Source organism: Astyanax mexicanus, chromosome 7 (assembly GCF_023375975.1).
Source record: "Astyanax mexicanus isolate ESR-SI-001 chromosome 7, AstMex3_surface, whole genome shotgun sequence".
NCBI classification, from domain to species: Eukaryota; Metazoa; Chordata; class Actinopteri; order Characiformes; family Acestrorhamphidae; genus Astyanax; species Astyanax mexicanus.
The window spans coordinates 6,435,871-6,463,182 of NC_064414.1; the positions used below are offsets into that span (position 1 = coordinate 6,435,871).

The 27,312-nt window shown below is 37.8% G+C and overlaps 1 protein-coding gene across 1 annotated transcript; it reads left to right on the plus strand.

The window, feature by feature from the left end:
• The first annotated feature begins 1,594 nt into the window (after positions 1-1,594).
• On the plus strand, positions 1,595-27,312 carry lclat1 (lysocardiolipin acyltransferase 1). Its single transcript, XM_049481447.1, has 6 exons — positions 1,595-1,934; positions 13,578-13,758; positions 14,646-14,844; positions 15,028-15,174; positions 18,273-18,389; positions 23,962-27,312. Exons 2-6 carry the CDS (start codon positions 13,588-13,590, stop codon positions 24,489-24,491), a joined length of 1,164 nt encoding a protein of 387 aa, XP_049337404.1. The 5' UTR covers positions 1,595-1,934; positions 13,578-13,587; the 3' UTR covers positions 24,492-27,312.

The window sequence follows — 27,312 nt, forward strand, 5'->3', positions numbered from 1 at the left end:
CAACCCCTTTTAACCCCGCAGAAAAGAGCAGTTTAGCTCCCCAGCTGAAAAAACTGAAGAAAAAATAAAGAGCCAGGCCAGCTCTAGCTGGTTGAAATGGTTAACCAATTAACCAGCATAGGGTATGACCAGCGTAGGGTATGTATGTATGTTTAATGATTTAACTTTTCTACAAGCATAAATACCAGCATAAACAAGCATGACTAAAATCTTATTTAATATACACTACGCTGGTCATCTTGACCATTACAGACCATCTTAACCCTTTGATGCAAAACATGGGTCAAAAGTGCCCCGGTTGTGATTTTATTTTATTTTAATTCGTAATAAATTAATTGAATTATTTAATATTCAATGTATTCATAAATAGACTTGCTTTTGATCATCATACATCTGTATTTAATTTTTTATTATTTTAATAATTATTAATTTATTAAATAAAAACCCTTTTCATATCACTACACTTCTAATGCACAACATGGGTCAAAAATGCCCCGATTTCATTTTTTAATAGTACTGCTGTTTTCTGAGTAGCTAAATCTACTCTACCAATATGACAAGCTTCTTCAAACCAAATTGGTCAATGAGTTTTACCAGACGAGAACAGTGTATGTTTTTGTTTGTGTTTAATGGATAAATGGTTCAACATCCATTACCAAACTGACCAAGCTAAACAAACCATTTGGCCAAAAGGGTTGACCAGAATGAACAAGGTGGTTGACCATCAAGACCAGCCTGACCACACTCTCTGATTAGCTTGATGACCATGATGAATCATGTTTGTCAGCCATCTTAACTTTTGACCAATATATTGTTTTGAGTATAATTAATTGGTAGGACAACCAGGAAAACCACCCTTTGTTAACTAGCAGGTTGATTGGTGTGAGTATGACTGGTTTGACTGAACCAGTTAACTAGGATGACCAACTTGGTCATTCTGGCTAAAAAAAACAGCTCTTGTTTTCATTTGAGTTTCAATAATTTACACGGATCTCTGTGGAAAAACGTGCCGTAATACACCGTAAAGTGTATTTACGGTGCGTGGCCGTGGACAAATAGCTATTTTATTAAACGGGAGGTGATAAAACTCAGAGATGTGAATCCGGATGGGACTAAAATTACCGGAGGACCACGGAGTAACAGTAGGTAATTTAGCGTGTAATTTTCTCAGAGGACGTCTGAGAAAAACAGGAACATGGCCATTTCTGTCGGGAATAAAATCACAGAGGACCCCCCATAAAAGAGAAAATTATCCCAGGACCCCATGAGAAAAAAAAGTCCTATCCGAACAGGCTTAAGATTAAGTGCACTATATTACCCTGTGGAATTTACTTTTTATATTTTAAGTAGTTTAAAAAGAAACCGTACTTTTACACTTTTACTTGAGTTGACACTTCAACGTCTACAGAAGTATTTTCAAATCCTAGTATCTGTACTTCTAACTGAGTAATGAATGTGAATACTTTTGACAATACATAGTAAATAATAATAAATAATGCCCAGCCCCACTTCTCACCATGATAAAAGTCTCTGGGTGAGGTTATGTGTATAAAACAGAGTTAAAGCATTAAGACAGTAAGTAGCTTCACATGGCACTCCACCTAAAGTTGACTAGAAGTTCATGAACTTCCCTGTTTCTATCAAACGTCCACAGCTTTAAACACACAGAACGGCGGCCCCTGCTGACTGACACAGCCCTGGATCACGACTTCAGGCAGAGTTGAGAGGTTATACTAATAGTAAAGAGTCACCATGGCGTCCACCGCAAGCATCCTCACAGCTGAGACGCCTGAATGTACCGTAGAGTAGACGGATCTCCGGATCTCACCGATTTGTGGACCACAATCAGAAGCTGGAGAACATGCTGTAACTCGGCTGCTGAGGACCTGAACTACTGGATGTTAGCAGAGGGAGCTGGTTGGCTCCTTAGCTGGGTAGGTGGCTGTCTAACTTAACTAGCTCACTTATTAAGTGGCTGAATTAGGACCAAAACAAACTAGCCGGACTAGACAAGAAGCTAGCTAACTAGCTAGCTGGGTTAGCTAGCTAACTTAGCGTTAGCTAGCTAGCAAAGCTGTTTAATTAACCGTATTAACAGTAGTAGGAATTGACGTTAGCTAGCTTAGCTAAAATAGCTAAAGACAGCTAACGTAGCTAACAGCTAAATTTTAAGATTATTTTGTGGACATATATCTGAACTACTAAGTTAGTTACTTAGACTTCTTCATTAGCTAGCGAACGCTAACTAACTTCGCTTGCGTTATATTGTATTTGTAGAAAATGGACATTAGCTGGGAACATTCGTCTCAATCGAATTATCCGCTCCACCTTAAATGCTACACCAGCTGAATGTAACTGATGCAGCATTTAAGGTGGAACGGAACAAACGTGACTTGACAGACGTCAAGTTTCTGAACCTGACACGTTTTTAAAAGCAGTGTTGGCAAGAAAACACATGTATTTGATTAGTTTGACGTCTATTATACATGTTGTCACTACTGTTCGTTGGAGTAGCGTTAAATTAACCACAGTTAGCTAGATAGCTTAATAAATAAACAATCTAAGTTAGCTAGTTAGCTTTAGCCTGATTTGTACAGTCATAGATGGTTATGTTGCTATTTACCATGCTAACTGACATGAAATAGACTGACTGATCCTAACATGTGGGCTGTCATTAAGTTTTTCTAGTCAGTCTAACACATGTAGGTTAGTTAGTTTAGCTAACTAGGTTAATTAATTTAATGTGAATGCTGCTGTAATGTTCCTTAACCTGGCTGTTGGTCACTGGTGTTGAACATAAGCTGCTTAGAACGGGGAGGGCCGTCCAGGTGATGCAGTAAAGCTAATCAATTGATTAGCACGGTAAGGTGCAGCAGTCTGTGACAGTAGTGGTGGCTTGTAATTATTGACGTTTTAGACGCTATGGAGGATTTCCAGGCTGTTTTTAATGCAGTTTCCTACATTGAGACGTTGAGGGGGAAACAGGAAGTTTTAAGCGAATAAACTGGGTAGCTTTGTTTGTATTTTTTTGTTCACTGGTCATTTTAACGTTTGACCACTGGTCAAAATTTCTAAATTTCCTTCGGGATAAACAGAGTGTCTGTCTGTCTGTCTGTCTACCTGTCTATCTGTCTACCTGTCTGTCTGTCTACCTGTCTGTCTGTCTATCTGTCTGTCTGTCTGTCTATCTATCTGTGTTACTGTTGCTAAAAATTGATCATCAAAAGGCATAGAAAAGCATTTTTTACTGTAATATTACAGTTTGTTTAAAGTTGCATTTTTTGACAAAAAAAATAGTGAGACATGTTTTACATTTTGTTAATGGAATTAAGCTAATTACACTGTCTGTCCAGAAAATGGGTTTAACTAAGCAAATGATCTGGGGTTGCTGCTGCAGTTGGTTTGCAGGTTTAGGTTCAGCAACAGTATGTGCTGAAAAAAATGAGGTCAGTTGACTACCTGAATATACTGAAAATAGACCAGGTTATTCCATCAATGGATTCTTTTTTCCCTAATGGCACGGGCATATTCCAAGATGACAATGCCAGGAATTGTGAAAGAGTGGTTCAGGGAGCATGAGATCATCATTTTCACACATGGATTGTTCACCATAGAGTGTCTGTGCAGCGTTCACATTCTGGATTGAAAGAAATCTTGTGAAATTGCAGAAGCGTATCAAAACAATACCACAGTGAATGTGTGAAGGTGGTCCAACCAAATATTAGAATAGAACCAAATATTACCTTTTTTTTTTTTTTGGACAGGCAGTGTATTTTCCACACTTATGTTTGACATCCCATTGTGGGCAGTGATGGCTCAGTGGTTAATGTTACCAGAATATTGATTACAAAGTTGTGAGTTTCATACCTGATGCATGGTTCACATTTTTATTTAACAAGACTACAACTAGGCTATTCAAACACGTGACTCCTGAATAAGTTATTAAGGTCATCTACTGGCTTTACAAAGATTTTCTTGTGTTATTAGTTTAGGCACATTTGTCAATACCCTTAATTTTGATCATGTTTATGATTTTGGTGCCTATATGTTGCATAAAACAACAAATAACCAAAGAGTTCACATACATTTTTTTGACATTGTACTCTGCAGCCCTACCGTGGTGCATTTGGGCCACACTATATATCCTGAGACCCAGATTTTTGCTTAGTGTTTATTTTAAATTTATCCTAGCTATTTGAGATTAGCAGAACCTACCAAGCATAAAAACTAAACTTTGTCTTTGTACAGGAAATCGTTTTTGCAAAAAAAACAAAAAAAAAAAACAATGTCCTTATATGGGGACAGTAGTAAAACGATAAAAAAAATTATCCTTGCCATTTGGGATCAGAAGGACCCAACTCTACAGTAAGTAAAATTAACTACATTCAAACATAAAATTCAATGAGAATTGTTACCTGGACCATTTATCTGCCTGGACTGGCTGTAAAAACATTTTGATTGGGATTCCTGCCATCTTTTTTTAAATCAATTGAGTATAATGTTGTTATGTGAACACTAGTTGCTATGGGCAGTATCTCTATATGAGGCCAAAGGGTCAACGTTTAAAAAAAAAAAAAAAAAAATATATATATATATATATATATATATATATATATATATATATATATATATATATATATATATATATAATTTATTATCATGGTGCAAAAAAAGCAGAAATGTAATGTCCACTTATGAGGACGTAGGGTTTCTAGAGGATAACTATATAAAAACATCTCCTCTCATTATAATCAAAAACGTAGAGAAATTTGTGAAGAAATGTGATGAAAAATTTGCAAATTTAAAAGCAACAAGCAAACAATTATCTTTAGCACAGCACATGAACATGCTGAACCAGTAAACAACTGTGTAGCTTATTGTAGCATATTCCATCCCACACAGCAATCGTATTTCAGTTTAGCAAAAAAAATAATCGAGCATTTGTCTTATCAAGATAAAATACAGATACAGATATTGCATGAAGTAAGCAGGTGTATACAGGCTCTGTAGGTCTGTATTAGCACCTTGTTGTTAATTAGTGACGACATGTATAAACGTGTGTGTGCGGTCTTTGGGCATAAGTCCATGGAGATATGAGCTATCTCCTCTGTAAACCCATTAACTAAATGGAAAAGCGATCTGGCTACTCGATGCTTTGATAGCTTAAATCACATAATCTGGGCTCGCAACAATTACAGCTGCTCTGATACCCGCAGTGACGTCTGAGCCTCTGCAGGACTGAGGAGAGCCGGTATCGCTGCGGGGTGCGTGCACTAAAGGACGAACGCTGCAGTTTCCACTTTGTCTCCTCTATGATTATTTGATTGCAGTTGCAGCGTGCTCCTCTTTCCCCACACAGGAGTGGCACTGCAGTGGAACCGACTCAGCTGCTACTGTGTGTTTAGGGGGGGGAATCAGGTCTGGCTTAGGTATGCTGATCGTAACAAACACTGTGTTATCAATCATTGTATAAAAAGGTTGCCATATTCAGGTTGCAACTGTGGAACTTTGTGGATTATTTCAATCCAAAAAATGAAAGAGATCATCAGAGAGATCATCATATTGTGATACATTTTTTCTATCACATCAGTGATGTATTCTTTTATTCAAATGAAGGAAAGTGTCGGTGCTAAATAACTCAACTCTGACCCAATTGTACATTTCATTACAGAGAGTGTAATTAGTGTATAGGGGCTGTGTATTGGCAGGATCTTGGTAATATGATGAGTTAAGATTCAATATATTGTAATCCTGTAAGTAAGGGGATATATTTGTGATTGTTAGTTAAATTTGAGAAAAAACTGTCTAAAAACATATTCATATAATCATATTTATATAATCTGTTTGAAATAAAAGTGATTATCCAATCAGAACAGTGGGCTTGGTTTAAACAAAATACTACATAAAACTGCATGTAGACAGTATTATAAAACGAAATATCTCAACTAAAGAAGGTAAATATAAAAACACTCTTAGTGTATTTAAAGACTATAAGGTGCACCATATTATAAGGCACATTTTAAGGGATGTCGCCATGTTTCCCTTCTAAATCAACAGGGCCTAAGTAAACAAAACTGTAATTTTTAGAACAAACGTCAAAGTCAAACGAGCGCTGGATGTTAATCTACACATATTTCTCTCCTGAAAACTGATTATTTGTATGAGTTAAGCACTTCCATTTACTTACAATAAGCTTAGATTGCCTATAATTTAGCGTTGTTAGCAGCAGCGCTAGCCGCTAGCTATTCGTTCCACATAGCTTGTTTTAACACGCCAAACACGCAGACTTCACTGAAACTCCTTTTGGGAAACTTTTTGGGAAAATGAAAGGATTTTAACTGTACAGGCCTTGGCCTGTATATGGGGTACAGGTGTAGGTAATACGAAACCCTTTTCCCTGCCACAAAAAAAAAAAAAAAATTTTACATTCTGAGTACTTTGAGGGCTTTGGAGTCTCCTACAGGACTCTTAACACTGTACTCTACTAAATCATTTCAGATCAGTAACAGGAATCAGCTCCAAGTTTGAAAAATCAACAAAAAAATGAAACAGAAAATTTTGTACTGTTGGACACCACAATGTAATTTTCGCAGTATAATGCTGATATATATATTTTTAAGATTTTTTAACACTGAAATGCATAAAGCAATAAGTGTAGGAAAATGTTTGTAGTTTAAGCACAAGCAATCATTTTTTTAGTAAAGTGCCACAAATATTCTCACTGTTTGTTCCAACAAGAGCCAATAAGATGGAGTCTCTCATGGTGACAGTATGAGAATGAGATTACTCATGTCAGCTGATAAATAAATACGTCATCTAGTAATAATTATCGTGTTTTTTTGTATTTTTTGGTTACAATTTAGAAAGGGTTATCGAAAAAGTATTGCTTTGGTATCGGTACCAAATTCAAAGTGTCGTATTGGTTCTGGTATCGAGCATTTTTAAACAACATCCAGCCCTATCGCACAGCCCTGCACGAAGGTGATTTGTGATGTAACTCTTTTCAGAAAACAATGCTGAGAATGAAATTGTTTCCCCTTGTTTTGTAACCAGAGTACACTCTGTATCTCACTCAAACTCTCTTGTTACATTCTCCATCCCACCGCAAATCCTGCTTATGACTCCATTAGCCAAATGAAGCGCTCTAATGTTGATTCCACACTCTCGAATCTGGACTTGCTTTTAGTGCCTGGTGGATTTGGCCGTTGATTGATTCTGCTGGAGACCACAGTGTTTCATTATGTTTTCTATAAGCTTTTCTTTTTACCCTGTAGTAGAAGGTTCAGGGCGTTTCGAGAGGATGAAGCCAGAAAGCAGTTGTGTGTAATAAGATGAGATCATGTGCTGGTTGAGGCTGAAGCACGTTTAGGTAAGTTGAATTTTTGTTATAGACATGGCACCAGTCATCTGTCTAGAACCGATGCCACTATAGAAAGTGGAAAAATGGAGTCTCAAATCAGAATTCCTTAGACCCAAACTTGAAGTGAACTGAAGTAGACCAAGCCATGATCTCAAATATAAAACACATTTTAGTTTTTCTCCCACATGCCAAGGTTGCAGGATTGGTCCTAAAGACCATCTTTCATGTTCTAAGACCTTCCCCAGCCTGTGATAAGTCCCAACAACCAACTATTTTGCTCTTGAGATGATATTTCCTGGTGGTAATTGGTTCTAAACCCCAACATATGTTTTGTTCTGAGGCCCTATTTAAAATGTGATTGGTTCTAACAATCCCTTGTTTATTTTGTGAAGATCCCCATGCTTTGATTTGGTGACCCTCCCTTGGCTGTGGTCTTAAAAAAACCTGTTTGTTTCCCAGGGTGTGGTTGGTTCCAACAACCCCCACATTTGTGCCGAGACCTTTTTACGACCTATAATTGTTTCTAACAACTCACATTTTTATTTATTCTGAGATAATCCACAGGTTTTGATTTGGTGTCATCCTCCAGGATTTTATCCTTGATATCCTAAGTTCTAACAGATGCATATTTTACTCTGAGATGGTCTCAGGCTTTGATTTGTTTCACTCTCAGATTTGTTTGACTCTCAGATTTTTGTTTTTTTTTAAACCTTTGTCATAATGTTATTGGTTCCAACAACCCTCATACTTGTTTTGAGACCTTCCCCATGCTGTGATCAGTCTGAAAAAAGTTTCTTAAAAATAACCTAGACTTGTTCTGAGACCTTTTCTCAGGCTGTAATTGATTCTGTAAACAATATCCACCTAATTTGTTCTAAGATTATCCCAAATTGTTATTGGTTATCACCCCCAACATTGTATTGAAATCTTCCCCAGGCTGTGATTGGTTCTGCTGCCACTGTTTTCGTCTGATATATTCTCTAGGCTGTGATTTGCTCCGGCAACCACCTAATTTGTTGTGGGACCTTCCCTAGGATTCGCTGTGGTTGGTTCGGCCGAACATCATTTGTTTTTTTGGAGATCTTCCCAAGGCTGTGATTGGTTCTAAAAGTCTCCATTTTTGTTGTAAGACTTTCTCCAGGCTGTGATTGGTTCTGTTGGCCACCTGTGACTGGTTATTAAATTACCTCCGAGGTCATTAAAGGCCTACTCGTTTGTTCTGAGTAGTCTTCGCATGTCCATGGTTTGGATACGTATCCGATTTAGGACCACATATGAAAGTGATTCGAATCTGATTTGAAAAAATCAGATTTAGCACGTTCACTCAGCCATGGAAAAATCTGATCTGAGCCACATTGAGCAAATAAGATTTGAGCCACTTTAGCCTGGTAATGTGAATGTAGCCTTACACTGTGATTGGTTCTGACAAACTAAGATTTTGGTTCTAGTAATGGAGAAGTGGCATTGTTAACTGATTCAGTCACTTATAACTTACAAATTACTTATGACCGTTAAGTCTTATAATGAGTGTGTGACTTGTTTGTGCATGCTGTGGCGGTCCGATCATTAATCACCCACCATACAGACGTGATGCGCGACTGTCCTGGCCGAATGCCTCGAGCCCATTCACTCTTTTAGATATTGTTCTCATGCAGCGCAGTGGAAAAAAGCAATCAAAGCCGAGTTTCCACCCCTCCCATGGCCTGCCCTCATCACCACAGACAGTAATTAACTTTGTGTGTGTGTTGGATGTAGATTTGGAGGGACAGTAACAGGGGTCAAAGTCTGCTGGATTTTCCACTGTTGCTCAGCAGATTGCCAAGCGGCTAAGTGCAGGTTTTTGAGGGATGGGTCACCTCTGGTGACCTTTGCATGCAATGTGACACGTCTCTTCGCCGCCAAACCGCAGAGAAGCTCGGTTCCCAGAGGCCTCAGAAATGTAATTTTCAACTAGTTGGTTTTAATTAACAGAACAGGAGAAAGTAGGTTGAATGTGAGTTCCTGCTGTGCACACGTGGAATTACTGATTGCATCCACAGTAAAACCATAAAAATGTTATTATATTGCATCATCCCATTTATCAGTATGTGTCTAAACAACCACTTGCATGCTGGATTAGTAATATACATTTCTGTGATTGCGTTAATTGTTAGGGATGCACCGAATATTTAGCTTTAACTAAAAATATTCATCCAAAAATGGCCTTTTTAGTGTTTAGTATGTAAAAAAAAAAATTGTATCGATCAATGAATATTTGTTTATTTTGTAGTGTTTTCTAAAACCTTTGGATTTTTAGTTTTTTATCCGTGGCAGCTGGCTAGCTAGCCAAATGTCTAAATCGAATAGCATTGTTGAGATAAATTTGATATTAGGATAGCACTGTTACTGCATAGCACTGCAAGTAATTATTAACTGTAGTGTGCTAGAATATTGAAAATACTCAGGAAATTCAGTAAATATAATATATTTAAATTGTAGTTTTGTGATAGTTGTTTGTTTGAAAAGCAAAAAAATACAGTAAAAAATACAGTAATGTAATTTATTTAATAGTGTCAAAAGAAATCATTAATCGTCTTGTTTGCTTTTGCAGTCTGCTTGGGTTGAATTAAACAAAATAAAACATTTAGCATCAATGATCAATTATAAATGCTTAGTACCAGTGTACTGTCTCTTCACACAATGGATGTTTCTCAGCTGAAAGATACAAGCTGTACAGGACTAGGATTGTAATGTTAGTTAAGCTAAATTAGCCTTAGCATTTGTTAGTTTGTTTACCAAAGGACTGGCTGCCTGTCTCTGTGTACATTCCACTTACATGTTACTTTAGTAGCACTGCTGAAGCAAATATATGGTTAACACTGCAGTTCTGAGGTAAATTCATGATCAGAATAAACTGCTGAGGTAAATTCATGATTAATATTGAACTGCTGTGATAGCTGAATGTGTAACTAGCATTGCTGGGGTAAATTTGATAATAGGATAGCACTGCTACTGCATAGCACTGCAAGTAATTAAATGTAGTGTGCTGGAATATAAAAAATGCACAATTAAATAATTAAATATGTATTTAAATTGTAGTCTGTCATTTTTTTATTTGAAAAGCAATGAAAATACATTAAGGCTATGTATTTTTTTTCTCCCCATTTTTGTGCAACTTTCTATTTGTTAGGAACAGTTAAACTGTCAATCAAAACCGTGGTTTCCACTTTGTATGCAGTAACAATAATGGAAAGTTTTGTTCCCTCCATCCTCCCCTTTTTCGTCCTAACAAAAACACCATGGTTCCACTGACACACCACATCCCACTGTCCAGAGGCCTCAAAAGTCAGTGTGTGAACAAGCCCGGACCCGCTGTCCCATGCGTGGGAGCGCATCGAGACTGGGTGTAATCGCATGCATTTCATTTGCCAACTCATCACTGTCTTTAATTTCAGATTTTCCATTGCTGAGAGGAAAAACGTGATTTTAGAACAGCCTTTCTTCACCTTTGTGCCGTGTGCTGAGTCATGGAGAAAGAGAGCAGGCTTAGGGAGTAATGTATGGTGTCTGCCTGAGGGAATAATCTCAGATTAATCAGTGTTCAGATGTTCTCACAGCTGGAACACAACCAAAATGTGAAATGATGTCATTCTGATTACAGTGGAAAGATCTAATTTCCAATAGAGATGTTGTATTTGTATAGATGACTCTGGGGCAGAATGGGTATGTGATGATGTCCTCACACTACCACAGGGTATAACAGAAAATGCTGTATGAGAGATCAGCAGTGAGGAGCCGACATTTAAACAATTTTAATAAAAAAAATAATAAAAATCTGAAAAGTGTGATGTGCAAAAGTATTAGTATAAAAATGGGCACGTCTTGTTCCTGAGCTCTGCTTGTTCCCCCAATGGACCACCCGTGAACAAATACACTCTTTATTAGGTGTTGGGGGATTTTTTTTTTTTTATTCTTAAGCCCTATCTGGATGAAATTAGTTTCTCAGGAGGTCCTGGGGAATTTTTCTCCTTTATGGGGGATCCTCTGTGATTTTATTCTCGTCCGGAACGACTATACATGTGTTTTTCTTAGCCGTCCTCTAAGAAAATTTCAGGCAGAATTACCTACTGTTTTTCGCTGAACTCTGTGGTCCTCCGGTAATTTTAGTCCTGTCCAGACTCACATCTCTGAGTTTTGTCACCTCACGTTTAATAAAATAGCTATTTGTCCACTGCCACGCACACGTTTCCACAGAGATCCGGGTAAACACAACAGCGAGTGGAAATGGAGGAGCTACTGAACATGATGTCACGTGACCGAGAAAGCCTAAAAACTCACTGGTTTTATCACTGAATAAAAGTGTGAAATATCCCCCTGAAAAACTAATCCCATCCGGATAGGCCTTAAGATGCATCTCAGTTCGGACGTGGACGATTCAGAGTTTCTCAAACTACAACATTTTTCTGGACATTAGCTATAATTGAAAACGTAATGATCATAATTTAATCAAATCAAAATAGTAAGGTGCCTTTATACATGCATTTTTTGACAGATATAAACACATCTCACGTTAAATTATAAATTATGAAATATTTGTATTGAGTCTCTGTAGTTTGATTAGTGAACTAAACCTTCTGTGTATTAATCACTTAATATTAATATTTTAGATATTTGTATTTTGCCTCTGAACAATTCTACTATAAAACAACAAAGGGAATATTTAAGTGACATTCGGGCGATTGATTGCTTTAAAATTGATTGACTTCAAAATGAACACATTAGCAATATCGAGGACAGCAAAAATGATCTACATTGTGTTCATTTATCATACGATAAGTGATTTTTCCAAGGTAATCCCTTGCCCATGTGTTTATGTCAGCAATAGATAAATAATGACCGTTCTTGATGCAGTGGTGTCTGCAAGGCTCAGAGATCACAGGTCTTTAGCATCGTTATCACAAATTTGCACCTGGTGGCTTTAAAATGGCATTGATTTTTTTGAACGTATTGTCATTTCAGTGTTTATTCTCATGCTTAACAAGACCAATGGGTCCTGAGGTTTTAAGAGTAATCGTGAAGCTCACCGCATTCTAAATGATTTGATCTTTTTAAAGGAGTGTTAATTGATCGTTGTTGTTTGAGGTCAGTGATTTAAGCCTGCAGTGAATCATCAGGACTGTTATCAGTCTGGTCTGCTGGTGAATCTTCTTGGCGAGTGAATTGTATGGACGCAGTCATTGTTACTGGTTTCCATTTGTTCCATGTATTGATTCACCCAGAGGATTTTCCAAATCAGCCCTCGCTGCTTCCAGCTCCATCAGCCTGCTGGTCACTGGCTTGTTCACTGATTGAGGTCAAACGGGTGTTCCATTCAGGTTCTGTGATTGAGTCCTGAGAACTGATCGGAATCTCGGTCTCTCGCTCTCTCTCTCTCTCTCTTCCCCCTGCTCTCTCCATTTCTCTTTATCTCCCTCCCTCCCCTCTATCTTTTTCTATCCTTCACTCTTTCCCTCCTGCTTTTCTCTCTTTTATTGAATTTCTGGGAATCTTTTTCTTCAGTAATGTACACGTGAGATTGTTAGTCCTAGTTATTGGTTTCAATAAAGATGTTTTTAAATTAAAAATTCCCCCCTCTTTTTTTTCGCTCTGTTTCTATGTTTCTATCTCTCTCTCTCTCTCACACACTATTTCACTCTTTTTCTCCTCTCCCTCTTTCTCACTTTCTATTTCCTCCAGCTCTCTTTCTCTCTTTCTGTCGCTTTCTTTCTCTTTCTATTTTTCTCTCCTCTCTTCCTCCCCTCTATCTTTTTAAATGAAAAATCTCCTCTCTCCCCCTCTCTCTCTCTCTCTCTCTCTCTTTCGGTCTCATTCTGTCTTTTTCTGTCTCTCTCTCTCTGTCTGTCTCTTTCTCTCTCTCTCACTCTCTCTAATTCCTCTCCCTCATTCCTCTCCCTCTTTCTCTCACTTTCTTTTCCCACGGCTCTCTCCCTGTCTCTTTATCTCTCTTTCTCTCCCCTCCCTCTCTCCCTCCATCCATTTCTCTCTCCCGCCTGCTTTTTCTGTTCCTCTCTCTCTTTCCTTCTTTCTGTGCACAGTTGAAGAAAATACTTTGTTGATTTTTTAATTTATTTATTTATTTGATTTATTGCATTTTTGTGTGATATTTTTCTTCACTAATGTACATGTGAGGTAACTCTCTCTCTCTCCCTCTCTCTCTCTCTCTCTTTCTCTCTCTCAGTCTTCCAGGCATGGCGATGGTATCTGTCCGCGGCCTGTATTTTCTGATCACTCTGTTTCTGGGAAGCTTCTTCGGCAGCACCTTCATGCTGGGTCCTGTGCTGCCCCTGATGCTGCTGTCTCCAGCCTGGTACCGCTGGCTCACTGACCGCATCGTGGCCACCTGGCTGACCCTGCCTGTGGTATGTTCTCATCTTCAGCACTGGATAGACTCTTAGCGCTGTACTGTATCACCAGTGCTGTGCTGCTTGTGTTTGTACACAGCCACTGTACAAAGACACACAAAAGGCTACAATACAGCTTTCAAAAATCTGTTTCATTTACAACATAAAACCTTTACTAACATGTCCACTACACAGTGGTTAGTAGCAGCGCTAGGCGTGGTTAGAAGCAGCGCTAGACGCAGTTAGCAGCACTTAGCGCTAGTAAATGCCCCCTGACAGCACTACACTGAGGAACCCTGAGTGTTCAGGTAAGCCAGGGAGCTATCAGCTAGTTGTTCTTTCCCACGTAGCTTGTTTGAACATGGTAACCACGAAGAACACAGTTCTTTTATTATAGCCTCTGAATGGCGAAAGAGCTAGCGCTGCGGTTAGCAGCTAATGCTAATGCTGCTGCACCCAGCCTTAGTGCTGGAGAAACTTCACTAAAACCCTTGTATAACTCTGTACTTCAGCAGAGTGGCTTTACTGCTCCTTAATACCTGACTGGTAGAATTCATACATAAGGTACACTGGATTATAAGGCGCACTGTTGATTTCGGGGAAAATTACAGGATTTTAAGTGCGCCTTATAGTGTGAAATTTTTTTGGTAAATAAAACAGTACTTACACAAATATTGATAAAGTGAGCATTTATACAAGGTGCATTTTTAAGTGTTTATACTTAATATAATAAATAATAATAAAAGAAAAAAAGAAAAAAAGTGTGTTAATATGGAAACATTTAGCATTTGTCCCCTGACTTATTCCTGCTTAGTGAAAATGTGCCAAGACTGAGTGATAGCTCTCTCTGTCTCTTTCTCTCTCTCTGTCATTTTTACACTCTTTCTATCTTTGTTGCCCCCCAGGCTTTGCTGGAGGTGGTGTTTGGGGTGAAGGTGGTAATAACAGGAGATGGCTTTGTGCCAGGCGAGCGCAGTGTGATCATAATGAACCATCGCACACGGCTCGACTGGATGTTTCTGTGGTGCTGTCTGCTGCGTTACAGCTACCTCCGCCTGGAGAAGATCTGCCTGAAAGCGGCTCTAAAAGCTGTGCCTGGTTTTGGTGGGTGAGCCACTTTTACGTAAACCCATTTTACACACACAAACACACACTGTTTTGTTACTTGCTATCAACAATAGCTTTCTGACTGTAGTATAAAAGACTGAGTAATTGCATTTGCAGTGAGAGGATAACTGTGTGCATTAATTTAGTGCTTTTTCTGTATGTTTTGTACGTGTTGTTCAGGCTGGGCGATGCAGGTGGCCTCCTTCATCTTTATCCAGCGCAAATGGGAGGAGGACCGGAGCCACATGGCCAACATGCTGGAGTATTTCTGTGACATCAGGGAACCTTTACAGCTGCTCCTCTTCCCCGAGGGCACTGACCTCACCGGTGAGACGCACACAGCATTAGAGATGGGCATTTGGGTCAGACCATGTGAAGTGGCTGAAAGCCTCCTAACTAATTGTGTCAGCTTGGCTTGCTACTTAATTTCATTCAGATGAGATGCTGCTACTACATATAGTCATGCTTTAAAATGTTCCAGGAAATACAGTATTTCTCCTAGTAAATTATTGCAATTAGAAAAAAACAAGTATCTCTGAAACAGCAACTTTGCAGGAGATAAAAAAAACATCCTTAACTTTCAATAGAAAAAAAAAAAAAAAAGTTTATTTCAGGTCATTTTGGAGAAATTCTATTGGTCCATTCTTTAAGAGATTTTGACACAGTGTATAAGACAGTTGGTTTGTTGAAATTATGTAGTAATCTTAAAATCGCCAAAATGGAGGTACTTGTTTTACATTGGACAGCGGCTGTAAAAAAAAAAAAAAAAACAGAAAGCAGCAAGAGGGGAAAGGCCAAAATTGATATAATTTCCAATGTCCAAAAATGGACAGGACAAAATGATTGGCTCTCTCAACCTTATATTTGATTGCACACCTTTTCGCTTCCTGTAACCATCAACAAGATTCTCACACCTCTTAACTGTAATTTTGGACCATTTTTCTTTAGCAAACTGTTCCAGGTCTCTCATATTTAAAGGGTGCTTCTCCCAACAGCAGACCTTTCTGTTTTAAGGTCCCTTCAAAGGTGTTCAGTGGGATGAAGATCTGGATTTTTTACGACACTTTGTTTCCATCCATTTCTGAGTGCTTTTTGAAGTATGTTTGGGGTCATTGTCTTGCTGGAAGACCCATGGCCTAGTAGTACGCAAACCCAGCTTTCTGACACTGGGCCCTACATTGCCACCCCAAATTCTTTGGCAATCTTTTTCTGATTTCATGATGCAGCACAACAACCCCAAAACATATTTAAACCTTCACCATATTTGACTTTAGGTACTGTGTTATTTTCTTCTATTTTTGATAAATAGTAGAATTATGTAGCTTTAACAAAAAGCTGCCTTGATCTCATCTGTCGACAAGACATTTTCCCAGAAGGATTTTGGCTTACTCACGTACATTTTGACAAACTGCAATCTAGCTTTTTTATGTCTCTGTGTCAGCAGTTTGGTTCCTCCTGGTTCTCCTGCAATGGCGTTTCCTTTAACTTTTACCTCAGTAGTGCTATTATAGTCACACATTTACTTCAGTAGTGCTATGCTAATAATAATAAAAAAAACTTCAGCAGTGCTATTTTAGTCACAAGTGTTCCTCAGTAGTGCTATTTTAATCAAAAATCTAGTTGCTGTTTCAGAATTTTCAAATTGACCTTGGCAGTGCTACTGAAGTCACGTGTGAGTTAAGATTTATACAAGTTGTATCTTTCAAGTCAAGTTAAGAGTCAATTCCTTTGGTTTAAACAGCCCGTTGGTGAAGGTAGTAATTCCATACATGTGAGTATATGGGTATGTGAGCGTGAAAAAGAACTGAAACCTGACATTTCTCGGTTCCCACAATCCAACTGTCTCCTGTTTTGTATGCAGCAGCTTTTGACACGCAGCATCATCAGTAGAGAAGAGAGGAAGTGTATGGTTTTGCAGCCGGTGCTAAAAAAAAAAAAAAGAAAATCCTAATTTTAAAGAAAACGCTGCAGTGTGACTTTAAATAAATGAGTCATTCTTATGGATCAATTTTTATTATTATTATTATTATTATTATTATTATTTTTTTTTTTTTTTACTTATTTGGCTGTTATTAAAAGCCTTTTTTTGCCATTTTCTGCTAAATAACTTTGGTTGCCAAATATTTAGTGCATCGCTAACTCTAATGGACTAATGGATCTGAGTGCTGTAACAATTCTGGACCAGAGCTAAAATCCATAGTCCACATTTGCATTAACTCCAATTTATTTATTAATATTTGTTTCCCACAGTTACAGTTATGAATAAACCTAACCTCAGGGGTCAGACTAGGTTCCTCCCAGGTCACAGCACTGCAGAGATTAGTAGATTAGTAGAGTGGAATCAGGTGTGATAAATGGCAAGTCAAGTCAAGTTTATTTATGTAACTGGCATAGTCACAAAGCAGCTTTCAGTCTGAGACCCAACTGACCCAGCCTGAGCACAAATACTCACTTAGGCTACATTTACACAGCAGATTCAGCAGGTATATATATATATATATAGAGAGAGAGAGAGAGAGAGAGAAATCTGATGCGTATCCAGTATGCGGCAGTCAGACTCTGTCTGAACAGGCAGATTGGAATTTATGCGACCTTTACGTCAATGAGAAGGAATTAAGCCAGTAAGTAGAAGGGAAATGGAAAAATGACAGCAACAGTGATTGGAGAACTTCAGTGGTGGAAAAATGAGGAAACTGTCATCATACATATTTGGGGTGATTGTTTCACTGTTTCAGCAATATTAGAAGGCTTGTGTAGCGGTGTTCCTAATAAATTGGCAGAATGTTGCTGAAGCAAAGTAAAAAAAAGAAAAAAAGAAAAGAAAATAAATCATGTGATAATTTTTGATACAAACATTCATGATGTAGAGATTACAGATATATGCAATGTACTTACAGGCAACGTACCGTCATGAAAAAGCCGGAAAAGTCATGATATTTGAAAGAAAAAATAAAGCAATTTTCAGCCCTGGATACCTTAAGGAAAATAAAAATGCTTAGAAAGTTTTGGAAAAGTCTTGGAAATTTGGTCTATAAATATTTGTGTTTTTGTTATTGATGAAGAAAATCTATTTGAGTTAGTTCAGTAATTTAGCCCTATACAATGGAGCTCTTAGGAAACATCAGACACATTTTATTATTAACGATTGTGCGTAAACCTTTTTATTAGATTCATTTTAGGCCTACTATAATCAATTTTGATTGTAGTTTTAGTAGATTTTTTTGGTTTTATTTTCCATGTCAGCACTGGTGTTTTAAAAATCGTATGGTTATGAAAATGTGCCTTGAAGGCATGGAAAATTCATTAAAAAATCCTGGAAATTCATTGGTTAAAAAGTGCATGAACCCTGAATGCAAAATCAGATTTTTAAATACACATAATAAACTAACCACCATCAGCCCTTCTCATCTTTCATATCTCTGTAGATAACACTCGTGCCAGAAGTGATGACTTTGCAGAAAAGAACGGTCTCCCCAAGTACGAGTATGTGCTGCACCCACGGACGACTGGCTTCACCTTCATCGTGGACACCCTTCGGAAAGGTCAGTGATGGTTATTCTGCATTCCGTCTCATTAAACCATTGTAAACCAATTGCCTGTTAGAAAAATAAATTGAGTGTCTCTAGTGAATTTACATTGCAAGCCACAATTATTGGGGTCCAAATAACCATTTTGGACCCAGTATAGCAAAAACTACCATATTTTCTATTTCCTGGCCTATTTTCATACATAAGGCACATCAGATTATAAGGTACATTATGCGACACTAGTAAGTAATAGGGGTGTCGCCATGTTTCCTTTATAATTTAGCAGGTCTCGCCACTCACCCTTTTCTTTCAAAGTCAAACAAGCGCTGGATATTAATCTACACAGAACAGATTTCTCTCCTGTAAATTGTTTATTTCTGTGAGAAAAGTGCTTCTGTTTATTTACAGTTTACAGCTTAGATTTCCAGGTTTCCACTAAGGCTGGGTGCAGCAGCATTAGCATTAGCAGCTAACTAAAATGCTAGGATGACTAGTTAGCGAATAACGCGCCCGACAGTGTTAAACTGAAGAACCCTGAGTGTTCCGGTAAGCCAGGGCGATATAAGATAGCGGTTCATCACACATAGCTTGTTTTAACACGGTAGAAAGAGCTAGCACTTAGCGTGGTTAGTGCTAGCCAGGGTTAACAGAAACCTACAGGCCGATAATACTCACCTCTGAAATGTAGAAGAGCTAGCACTCAGCGCGCTAAGTGACTAATGCTTGTACTGCTCCAGCCTTGGTGCTGGAGAAACTTCCCTGAAACTCCTGTATAATGCTGTACTTCAGTGGAGTGGCTCTTTTTTGCAACTTACAACCTGACTGGTAGAATTCATTGCACTGTCAATTTTTGGGAAAATGAAAGGATTTTAAGTGTGCCTTATAGTGCAGAAAATATGGTACTCCTAGTTGTAAGTGAAGCTCCGACAGCAAACTATCATGTGTTTGGCACAAGCGAGAGAAAAAGCATGATTAAAGCACAATTTAAAGAAACCAGTGCACCAGCTAGGGCTAAGCAAAGCTGCAGCTTAGCAAAGGCTAAACATAAAGTATTGATGATACGCTGCTAATCATTTTCCACCCAAGTTTCCAGCACAAAGGCTCAGAATAAAGGTTAGCCCAGCAGATCTTTTATTAAGACTTTTTTTCATACAGGGACTAATCTAGTTTATAGTTTATAGTTATAAATCAACTTTTTACTTTTTTTTCAATTAAACTTTATTGTCTGAACAATAATGTTTAAAAGAACACACTGAAAAGAGCAGCGTAAACCTGCAGCAGTGATGCTCCTCTTGCTGCAGCTGTTCTGTTCCTGCTGTGTTGCTGTCTCTCAGGGGGCTTCTCTAATTAGGGAAATGTCCTGCACCTGATCCCGTCAGCATGGGGAATACATGCATTCATACTTCCATCTTTAGTCAGATCTGAACTTGTACAGAGTGAACCAGTGCTTTTGCTGTACACTCTGTTCCACTGGCTGACTTCGTCCAATCAGAGCTAGAGTTTTTATTTGCGAGGCAAAGGTAACAGACAGCACCCTTCTGTGTTATTAAACCATTGCAAAACAGGATTAGGGGATGATAAGGTCAATTCCTCAAATGTTGTGTAATATTTAATACATTAATGCTAAGTAAAGCAGAATGATAATAAAAATGGTATAAAATATTAGAGATCCGACTTGAAAATGCTGCAGTTACAGTGTATGTCCATGTCTGTGGGTCTTCCACCATCTCAGCACAGTGTAAAAAAACTTTCTGTTAGGGCTGCACAGTATATTATCTGTATCATCATTGCAATGTAAGCAAGATTTTATTAATTGTTGCAACTTTTTTTCTGCATCATATAAAAGATAAAAAAAATAGCACTTTCCAATTTTCTCTGATATTTACCAGAAGCAGATTTTATCTGTCCAATATTATATATTTTGTGTTTGATCATTGACTTCCAGGAAAAATATATATATTTAGTTTCTCCTAATAGTTTTTACTATTACAATATCTTATTTTAAAAGGCAAAGTGATACAAGCGATCTGTAATACACCACATTAGGCACTAATGGTCAAATTTAAATAATTTAATTAAGATATATATGTAACGCCTTTTTTTTTGGTAGCAGCAGTGTGCATTATTAAAACAGCAATGTGCAACATAACAAAATACATAATAAAAAAATACAGGAACAGTTATGTACAAAATAATAGAACAATTAGAGCCTTAACAAACTGAACTCTATCCTACTATAACAGTTAAACATGACAAATAAGACTCGGTCCCTGAGAATGACAAGTTTTTTTCTTTAACAAATATATATTATTAACTTTATCGGAGAGAAAGATGCTCCTTAAGGTATCAAAACTATTAACATATTTGAGGCTAGACAAAACAACTGTTATTTTCATATTTTCAAGTTTTTCTTTAAGAAGATGAGAGTGTCCCCATTCTCTGGAGAAAGGGCTGCTCTTTGAGCAGTCACAATGACCGCGGCGTCAGCTACAGCGTGCTGCGCCATTTGCGTAGCGCGTGTGCTGGCGTAGCTTAGAGGGAGGGATCATCGATCCTCTTTTTCACTTCGAGGCTCGAGACCATGACATAATTTTGATCGATTTCATTGAAATATCGAAGTCGTGACACCCCTAATATATATATATATATATATATATATATATATATATATATATATATATATATATATATATATATATATATATATTAGTTTTTCCTAATATCATGCAGCCATACTTTGTCATTCATATATATTTTTAAATCACCTAAAAGCACTAATAAAAATCATACAAATTAATTTCTAAAAGCAGAAATCAGACAAAATGAAAGATACCTGATTAAGACAGAAAAATATACACTGTTATTGTTGTAAAACAACAAAAACACATATATTTATTACTGTTGAATTATTACTATATATATATTATATATAGTTACTTTATTTCAGTAATTTAGTTCAAAATGTTAAACTCATGTATTGTATAGATGTGTTACACACAGAGTGATCTATTTTAAGTGTTTATTTCTATTATTGTTGATTATTGATTATGGCTTACAGACAATGAAAACCCAAAAATCAGTGTCCCAGAAAATGTGAGTGTGGGCAGTGTGGGCAGTGTGCCAAGTCCTGCTGGAAAATGAAATCTGCATCTCCATAAACAATTTCAGCAGTCGATGCTATCGAGCATCCCATGTATTCATGCATCCCTACTTATAACCCATTTATAGTAACAATAAATAACAATGCATGTGTATAACACATATGTAGGCTACTTTGCTACCATTTGGCTAAAGGTAGGAGAAGCATTGCATCTCTAAGAAGTCCTTTAGATGGATGATGACGTGTATGTCGTTTTAACACCTGAGGTTTTCTTCTTTTTGTCTGTGCCAAACAAAATAAAACACTTTTTTGAGCATGCAAAAACTTTAGATTTACCCACGCTTCGATTCATACGGGATTTATATAACCTGAGCTTGTTTTTATTAGACTCTTATTAGACTAATGTCACTAGTATTTCGATGAACATACAACCACTTTTAGGAGCCGTTTGAACATAAATCTAGATGATTATCAGGGAAAATGCAGGAATAATTATATTTTACATTACACACACACACACACACACTAACACAGTCACAGTCACCCTGCAATGAGGTAAAGCTGGCATCCCACCAAGTGTCTGAAGCAGACGGATCTGTATTACACTAATGCACCACTAAACAGGTGTGTCAGCCTCTCTGATGTCGTGCGCATTAGAGTCGGTTCCAAGAGCTGATGCCATGCTGCCCCCTGCGCAAGCGCGGCCCCTCACCGGCGCTTCTATTTTTGTCGGCTATGTACCAGGGTACGAGTGTGTGTGGGCCAAAGCATGTGTCATCTATTAAACTCATTTGTCATGCTCTGACTCTACTGTATGCCTGGCAGCTCTCTCTTGTGTAAGCAGAGCGGCGATGGCGTATGTGGATGTGTGCTAGTGGAGATTATGTGCTATATTTAAACAGCTTCACTCAAGTGTTCTGCCAGAAATATACCACAGTAATGTGGGCTGCGCTTTTTTTGGGGTGAATATGATCTAAAAATGGTTCAAGTCGTCATTTGTTTCTATCCGTTCCTTACTGGGTTCAGAACATTGCATTAAATTAAAGGTTTATTCTTGGTAAAATGCTCTACTTAAAAACACACTTGACTCATCTTCTGACCTTTTTATCAGCATATATTTTAATGCTGCTGGCGAAACCTTTTCTTTGAAGACAAACAGCCAATATGGCATTAAAGAAAATCACATGTAAATAGGTCTTCGTTTTCCCAGAAATAATTGCGATAAATTATATTATTGTCATTTTGAAATCATTTTATGCCACTTTTATCATTCTAATATAATTAAATTAAATCAAATTATAATTTCTGTGCAAGAAAACACAGTTGATGATTTCAGAGACAGCTAAAAATTATTGAGATCATGTCAATATATTGTATAATCTTTAGACACCATTATGATTATAAAACGATTATCGATACATCATGATGCATCTTATTCTTCTATACAGGATTTCCTTATTTTTACTTATTGCTTGACTACTTGGTGGTTTTAAAGTAATGTATCTTTAATGATCCTTAATAAATGCTGCTATTTAATAGACTCTTTAAGAGGCCTTTATATATTTAATCAAATCCCTATATTGTAGTGAAAGGCGGAATAGCGGTTATCCGAAAAAAATAAAACTGGTATGCTTTTTTTTTTTTTTTTTTTTTTACATACCGCCATATCGCTACACTACGGAGCGCTGTATAGAACAGCACCACCAAAGAAGCAGATACAGCTCGATAACTTATTGCTAGCTAGTGATGGTCGCTCAGCTCTGTGGATTCAAATGCTCATCTTGCTCTCTCATGTGAACAGCACTTTATCTGAGGAGCTCCTGCTGCTGTTCCTTCTTGTAGTTCACTTTCCTTACGGAAAGAAAGCCTACGCTTCCTACATCATACTATATGGACATTCACTCACTGGACATATCCCTAGCCTAGTAGTTCTGTGTCTGTTTGTCTCATTCTTTATTGTTATTCTCATTTTATCCTGTTCTTCAGTGGTCAAGACCCCACAAAACCAATACAGAGCATCTATTATTTGGATGGTGGGTCATTGTCAGCACTGCAGTGACTGCACTGGCATGATGATGGAGTGTCGTCTGTTTCAATAAAAAATATAGATATTTGACCGCACGTATTGCGAACAATGATACAGTATATTGTGATATCGATATGTTTTTTTTTTTCCCACTAGTACTTTTGAGTGTGCTGCACTTTGTGTATGTGTCATGTTAAAGGTCTTCTTCTGCTAAAATCCACTTTTTCTTGTTGCTTGTTCCTATCTTTCTTCAGAGACCACTAATTCAGTGAACTAAAGCAGGACTATACAGAAACACAAAAACGGCTCATGTGGATTTCATTCATACTAAAGACCACAACTAGACATTTTAAAACGAATGAAAAAACGATAGAATTAAAACTTCTAATTTTTGAAGATGGGTACAGTCACAAACAATGCATTCAAAATTCATCTCTGCTCTTCTGTTTTCCATTCTACAGGAAACAACCTGGACGCAGTCCACGACATCACAGTGGCGTACCCGAAGAACATCCCTCAGACGGAGCGCCACCTGGTGCTGGGCCTCTTCCCACGCGAGATCCACTTCCACGTGCGGCGCTACCCACTGTCCGTCCTTCCCAAACAATCCGACCTCCTGCAGGCCTGGTGCCAGGAGCGCTGGGCGGAGAAGGAGCAGCGTCTCCGAGAGTTTTACGCCGCATCTCCGCGGCTGTTCGACAATCCCGAGGCTCGGGTACCGCCCTGCAAGAGCGAGCTGAGGGTGACGCTGGTCAAAGCCATCTCCCTCTTCTACTGGACCGCCTTCATTACCCTGTCCTTCGTCGGCCTCTGGCTGTGGACGCCGCTCAGAATATACTTGTTGCTGGTGATGACGTTCTTCTTCGTGCAGCAGAAGGTCATGGGTGGGGTTGAGCTGATGGAGCTGGCATGCCATCGCCATTGGAACGAGAAGAACCAGATAGAAGACAGGAAGAGAACGAAGGACGGACCTCAGGTGAAGAAAGAGTGAGACGTTGAACCAAATCCAGTTGTTCCCGTTACAGAGCTGGATCGCAGGCAGGTGGAGCCTTCAGCTGGGTGCACAATGGATGCAGAGTCTCTAGTACCTCTGCTTTTTCCACCCTGGATCCTGGATCCTTCGCTCTACCATCGTCTGAGGAGGGAGGAGGAAAAAGAGCAAGGAGCGTTCTTGCTTCTTCAGCATCGCCTCAGTACTGCAATGACGGGTGATGGCTTGAAGACAGAAAGGGAGGGGACGGGTTTGTTGTTCCAGCCTGGAAGTGGAGCATCTAAAATATATACTTTTACACTAGTCACTGTGCATGTATGCGAGGGACGAGGACGTGGATGTGTTTTCTTTTTTATCTGAGGAATTCTGCGCCATCATTTTTCTGAATATTCTCCCTATTATTCTTCTTTTGCCTTTTTTCCTGTCATTTTAGTCTTATTTTCATGTTTTATATTTGTATGTCTGGTTTATCACCATTATGTTCTTCTTATCTTCTTATTTAGTATCACTCAGTCCTTGTGTTACTTGCCATATTGCAACGAGCCACTCGTAAAACAATTCTAGCCATGTTTTAAAATCATTTTACTTTTGTAAGTCAACATTTTTATGATTTTCTCAATGGCCCGATTTTTTGTCTTTTGTTTTTATAGACTTTTATTTCTTTGTTTTACAGTTAAGGAAATCAGCCATACCTCCTCGTAGCTGTGTGATAAGGCACTGTTGTTTACCCTCGTTCTTTAGAGTCCCAATGTAGCTAAGCCAATTACTGTAATAATGTAATACATCACTTAGAACTGTAATAGGTAGAAGTCATGCGTCTTTCTGTAGTCAAATAAGGAACTCCGGGTGTAAGCTCAATTTTTCTCTGCAGGGATTATTTCACTTTGCATAATCTCACTCATGGATGTTTCTGGAGGTCATTAAACGCAATGCAAAAATACAATTAAATGATGCCACATCCATGCTAAAAGCTAGCTAGCTAGCTCTTGTACATTGCAATCACATTGCATGGAAAAAAGAAAAAAATACCTTTAAGTGTCAATCAACACTTTGTATAAGTCAAACGAACTTGAAACAGTATGGAAAATGATTTACTTTGATTCTAATTTAATTGCGGACTGTATTAACCCACAGTTAATGTATTAATACACATCTATTCTTGCATTTAGGTCTTCAAAACATTGCAAAAAAAGTTGGGAATGTTGCCATTTCATCTCATAACATTTTAAACAATGTTTTAGGGCAGAGGATACCATGCGATAAATGAAGTGTTCCAAGGTGTGTAACAGTACATGGTTGCCAGGGGTATGCCATATCGTATCGTATTCAATAATATCGCCAACATTTTTTTATTACCCATATCACACGCCCATATCTTTCACATCAGGGTACGACAAACAGGGTACAACGCAGTTTTTAGCAAAAGAAAAAAAATGACACTGTTTGCATTTTTGATTATGTATCTATTAGAGACTGACTATATCTGTCCAGTATCATTTATTTGATTTTAATCCTGGATATATGAAGATATTTGGAGTGCACTATTAGTATCATCGCCAAGAGTATCGTTATCGCAAAAATACCATTAAATAGCATGATATTATTTTAGGGCCATATCGCCCACCCCTAATACCACAGACATGACTTTGGAATATGTGCAGCATGTAGTTTGGCACTGTCTTGTTGAAAACCGTCCCTGAAAAATATGTGATCTTAAAGGCAGCATATTTTGCTCTAAGATTAATTCTGCATTAATGCTGCATCTCAGACACAACGCCTTATCATAACAGACCCTGTCACCTTTTGGACCTGCTACTGATAACAGTCTGGATGGTCCTTTTCATCTTTGGTCTGGAGCACATGGCATCTGTTTATCCAAATTTATCCAAAAAGATCTGAAATATACATTTTTCTCAACAAAATATATTTGAGTTTGTTTTTTTTTTTGTTTTTTTTTTATTATTTTTATTATTACTACTAACCTTAAATTTCCTCCGTCCCAACTTTTTTTTATATAATTGTGTTGCAGACCTTCAATGCAGGAGTAGATGTTTATTAAATAGACACATTAAACAAAGTTGACCATATAAAATGCAAAATATCTAAGATTAATACTGTCTGCAATTAAAGAAAGATCAAAGTAAATGCAAGAAACGCTGTACTTATTTACTTTTTGTCCCATACTGTTTTTTTTTTTTTTTTTTTTCCTGATTTGGTGTGGTAAAACAGAGGCGTCCTCTACTCAAACTGTACTCTGCTAATGCCAAAGCTACTGAAGTTATATTTTGCTACAGTTTACACCATATTAATACCGATTTTTAGATTACTAATCATTTTTATCTTTTGTTTTCTCTCGTCAGATCTTGCTGTTAGTTAACTGATTGCGCTCTCTAGTGGCGAGGAAAACATGCGAACAGTAAACTGATTTACTAATTACGGTTTCAAAAAATTACATTTTTTATGTCACAAAAAACACAGGGTTTTCCTTTGTTGATTGCAGAGGAACTTTAGAACTTGGCTACCTGTAAATACCAACTGATATCTGAAGCATGGTTACTGTGTTAACTGGTCAATCATTGCCAATATCCAGTTACATCAGCTTATATCCTATAGTTGCGATTTGCCAGTCTTATGATAAGGTACTTAATTACTTAGTTAGTAGTTAGTAAAAGTCACATTTTCACTCTATTTAAGACAAGAGTTTGGAACAGCAAAGATTGTCCAAAGATATGTTCTATTTTCTTGCTGTAGCCAACACTAGCTCAGACCCGGAGTGCCTTATTTGGATTTGAAATGATGACGTTTTTTTTTTTCTTTTTTT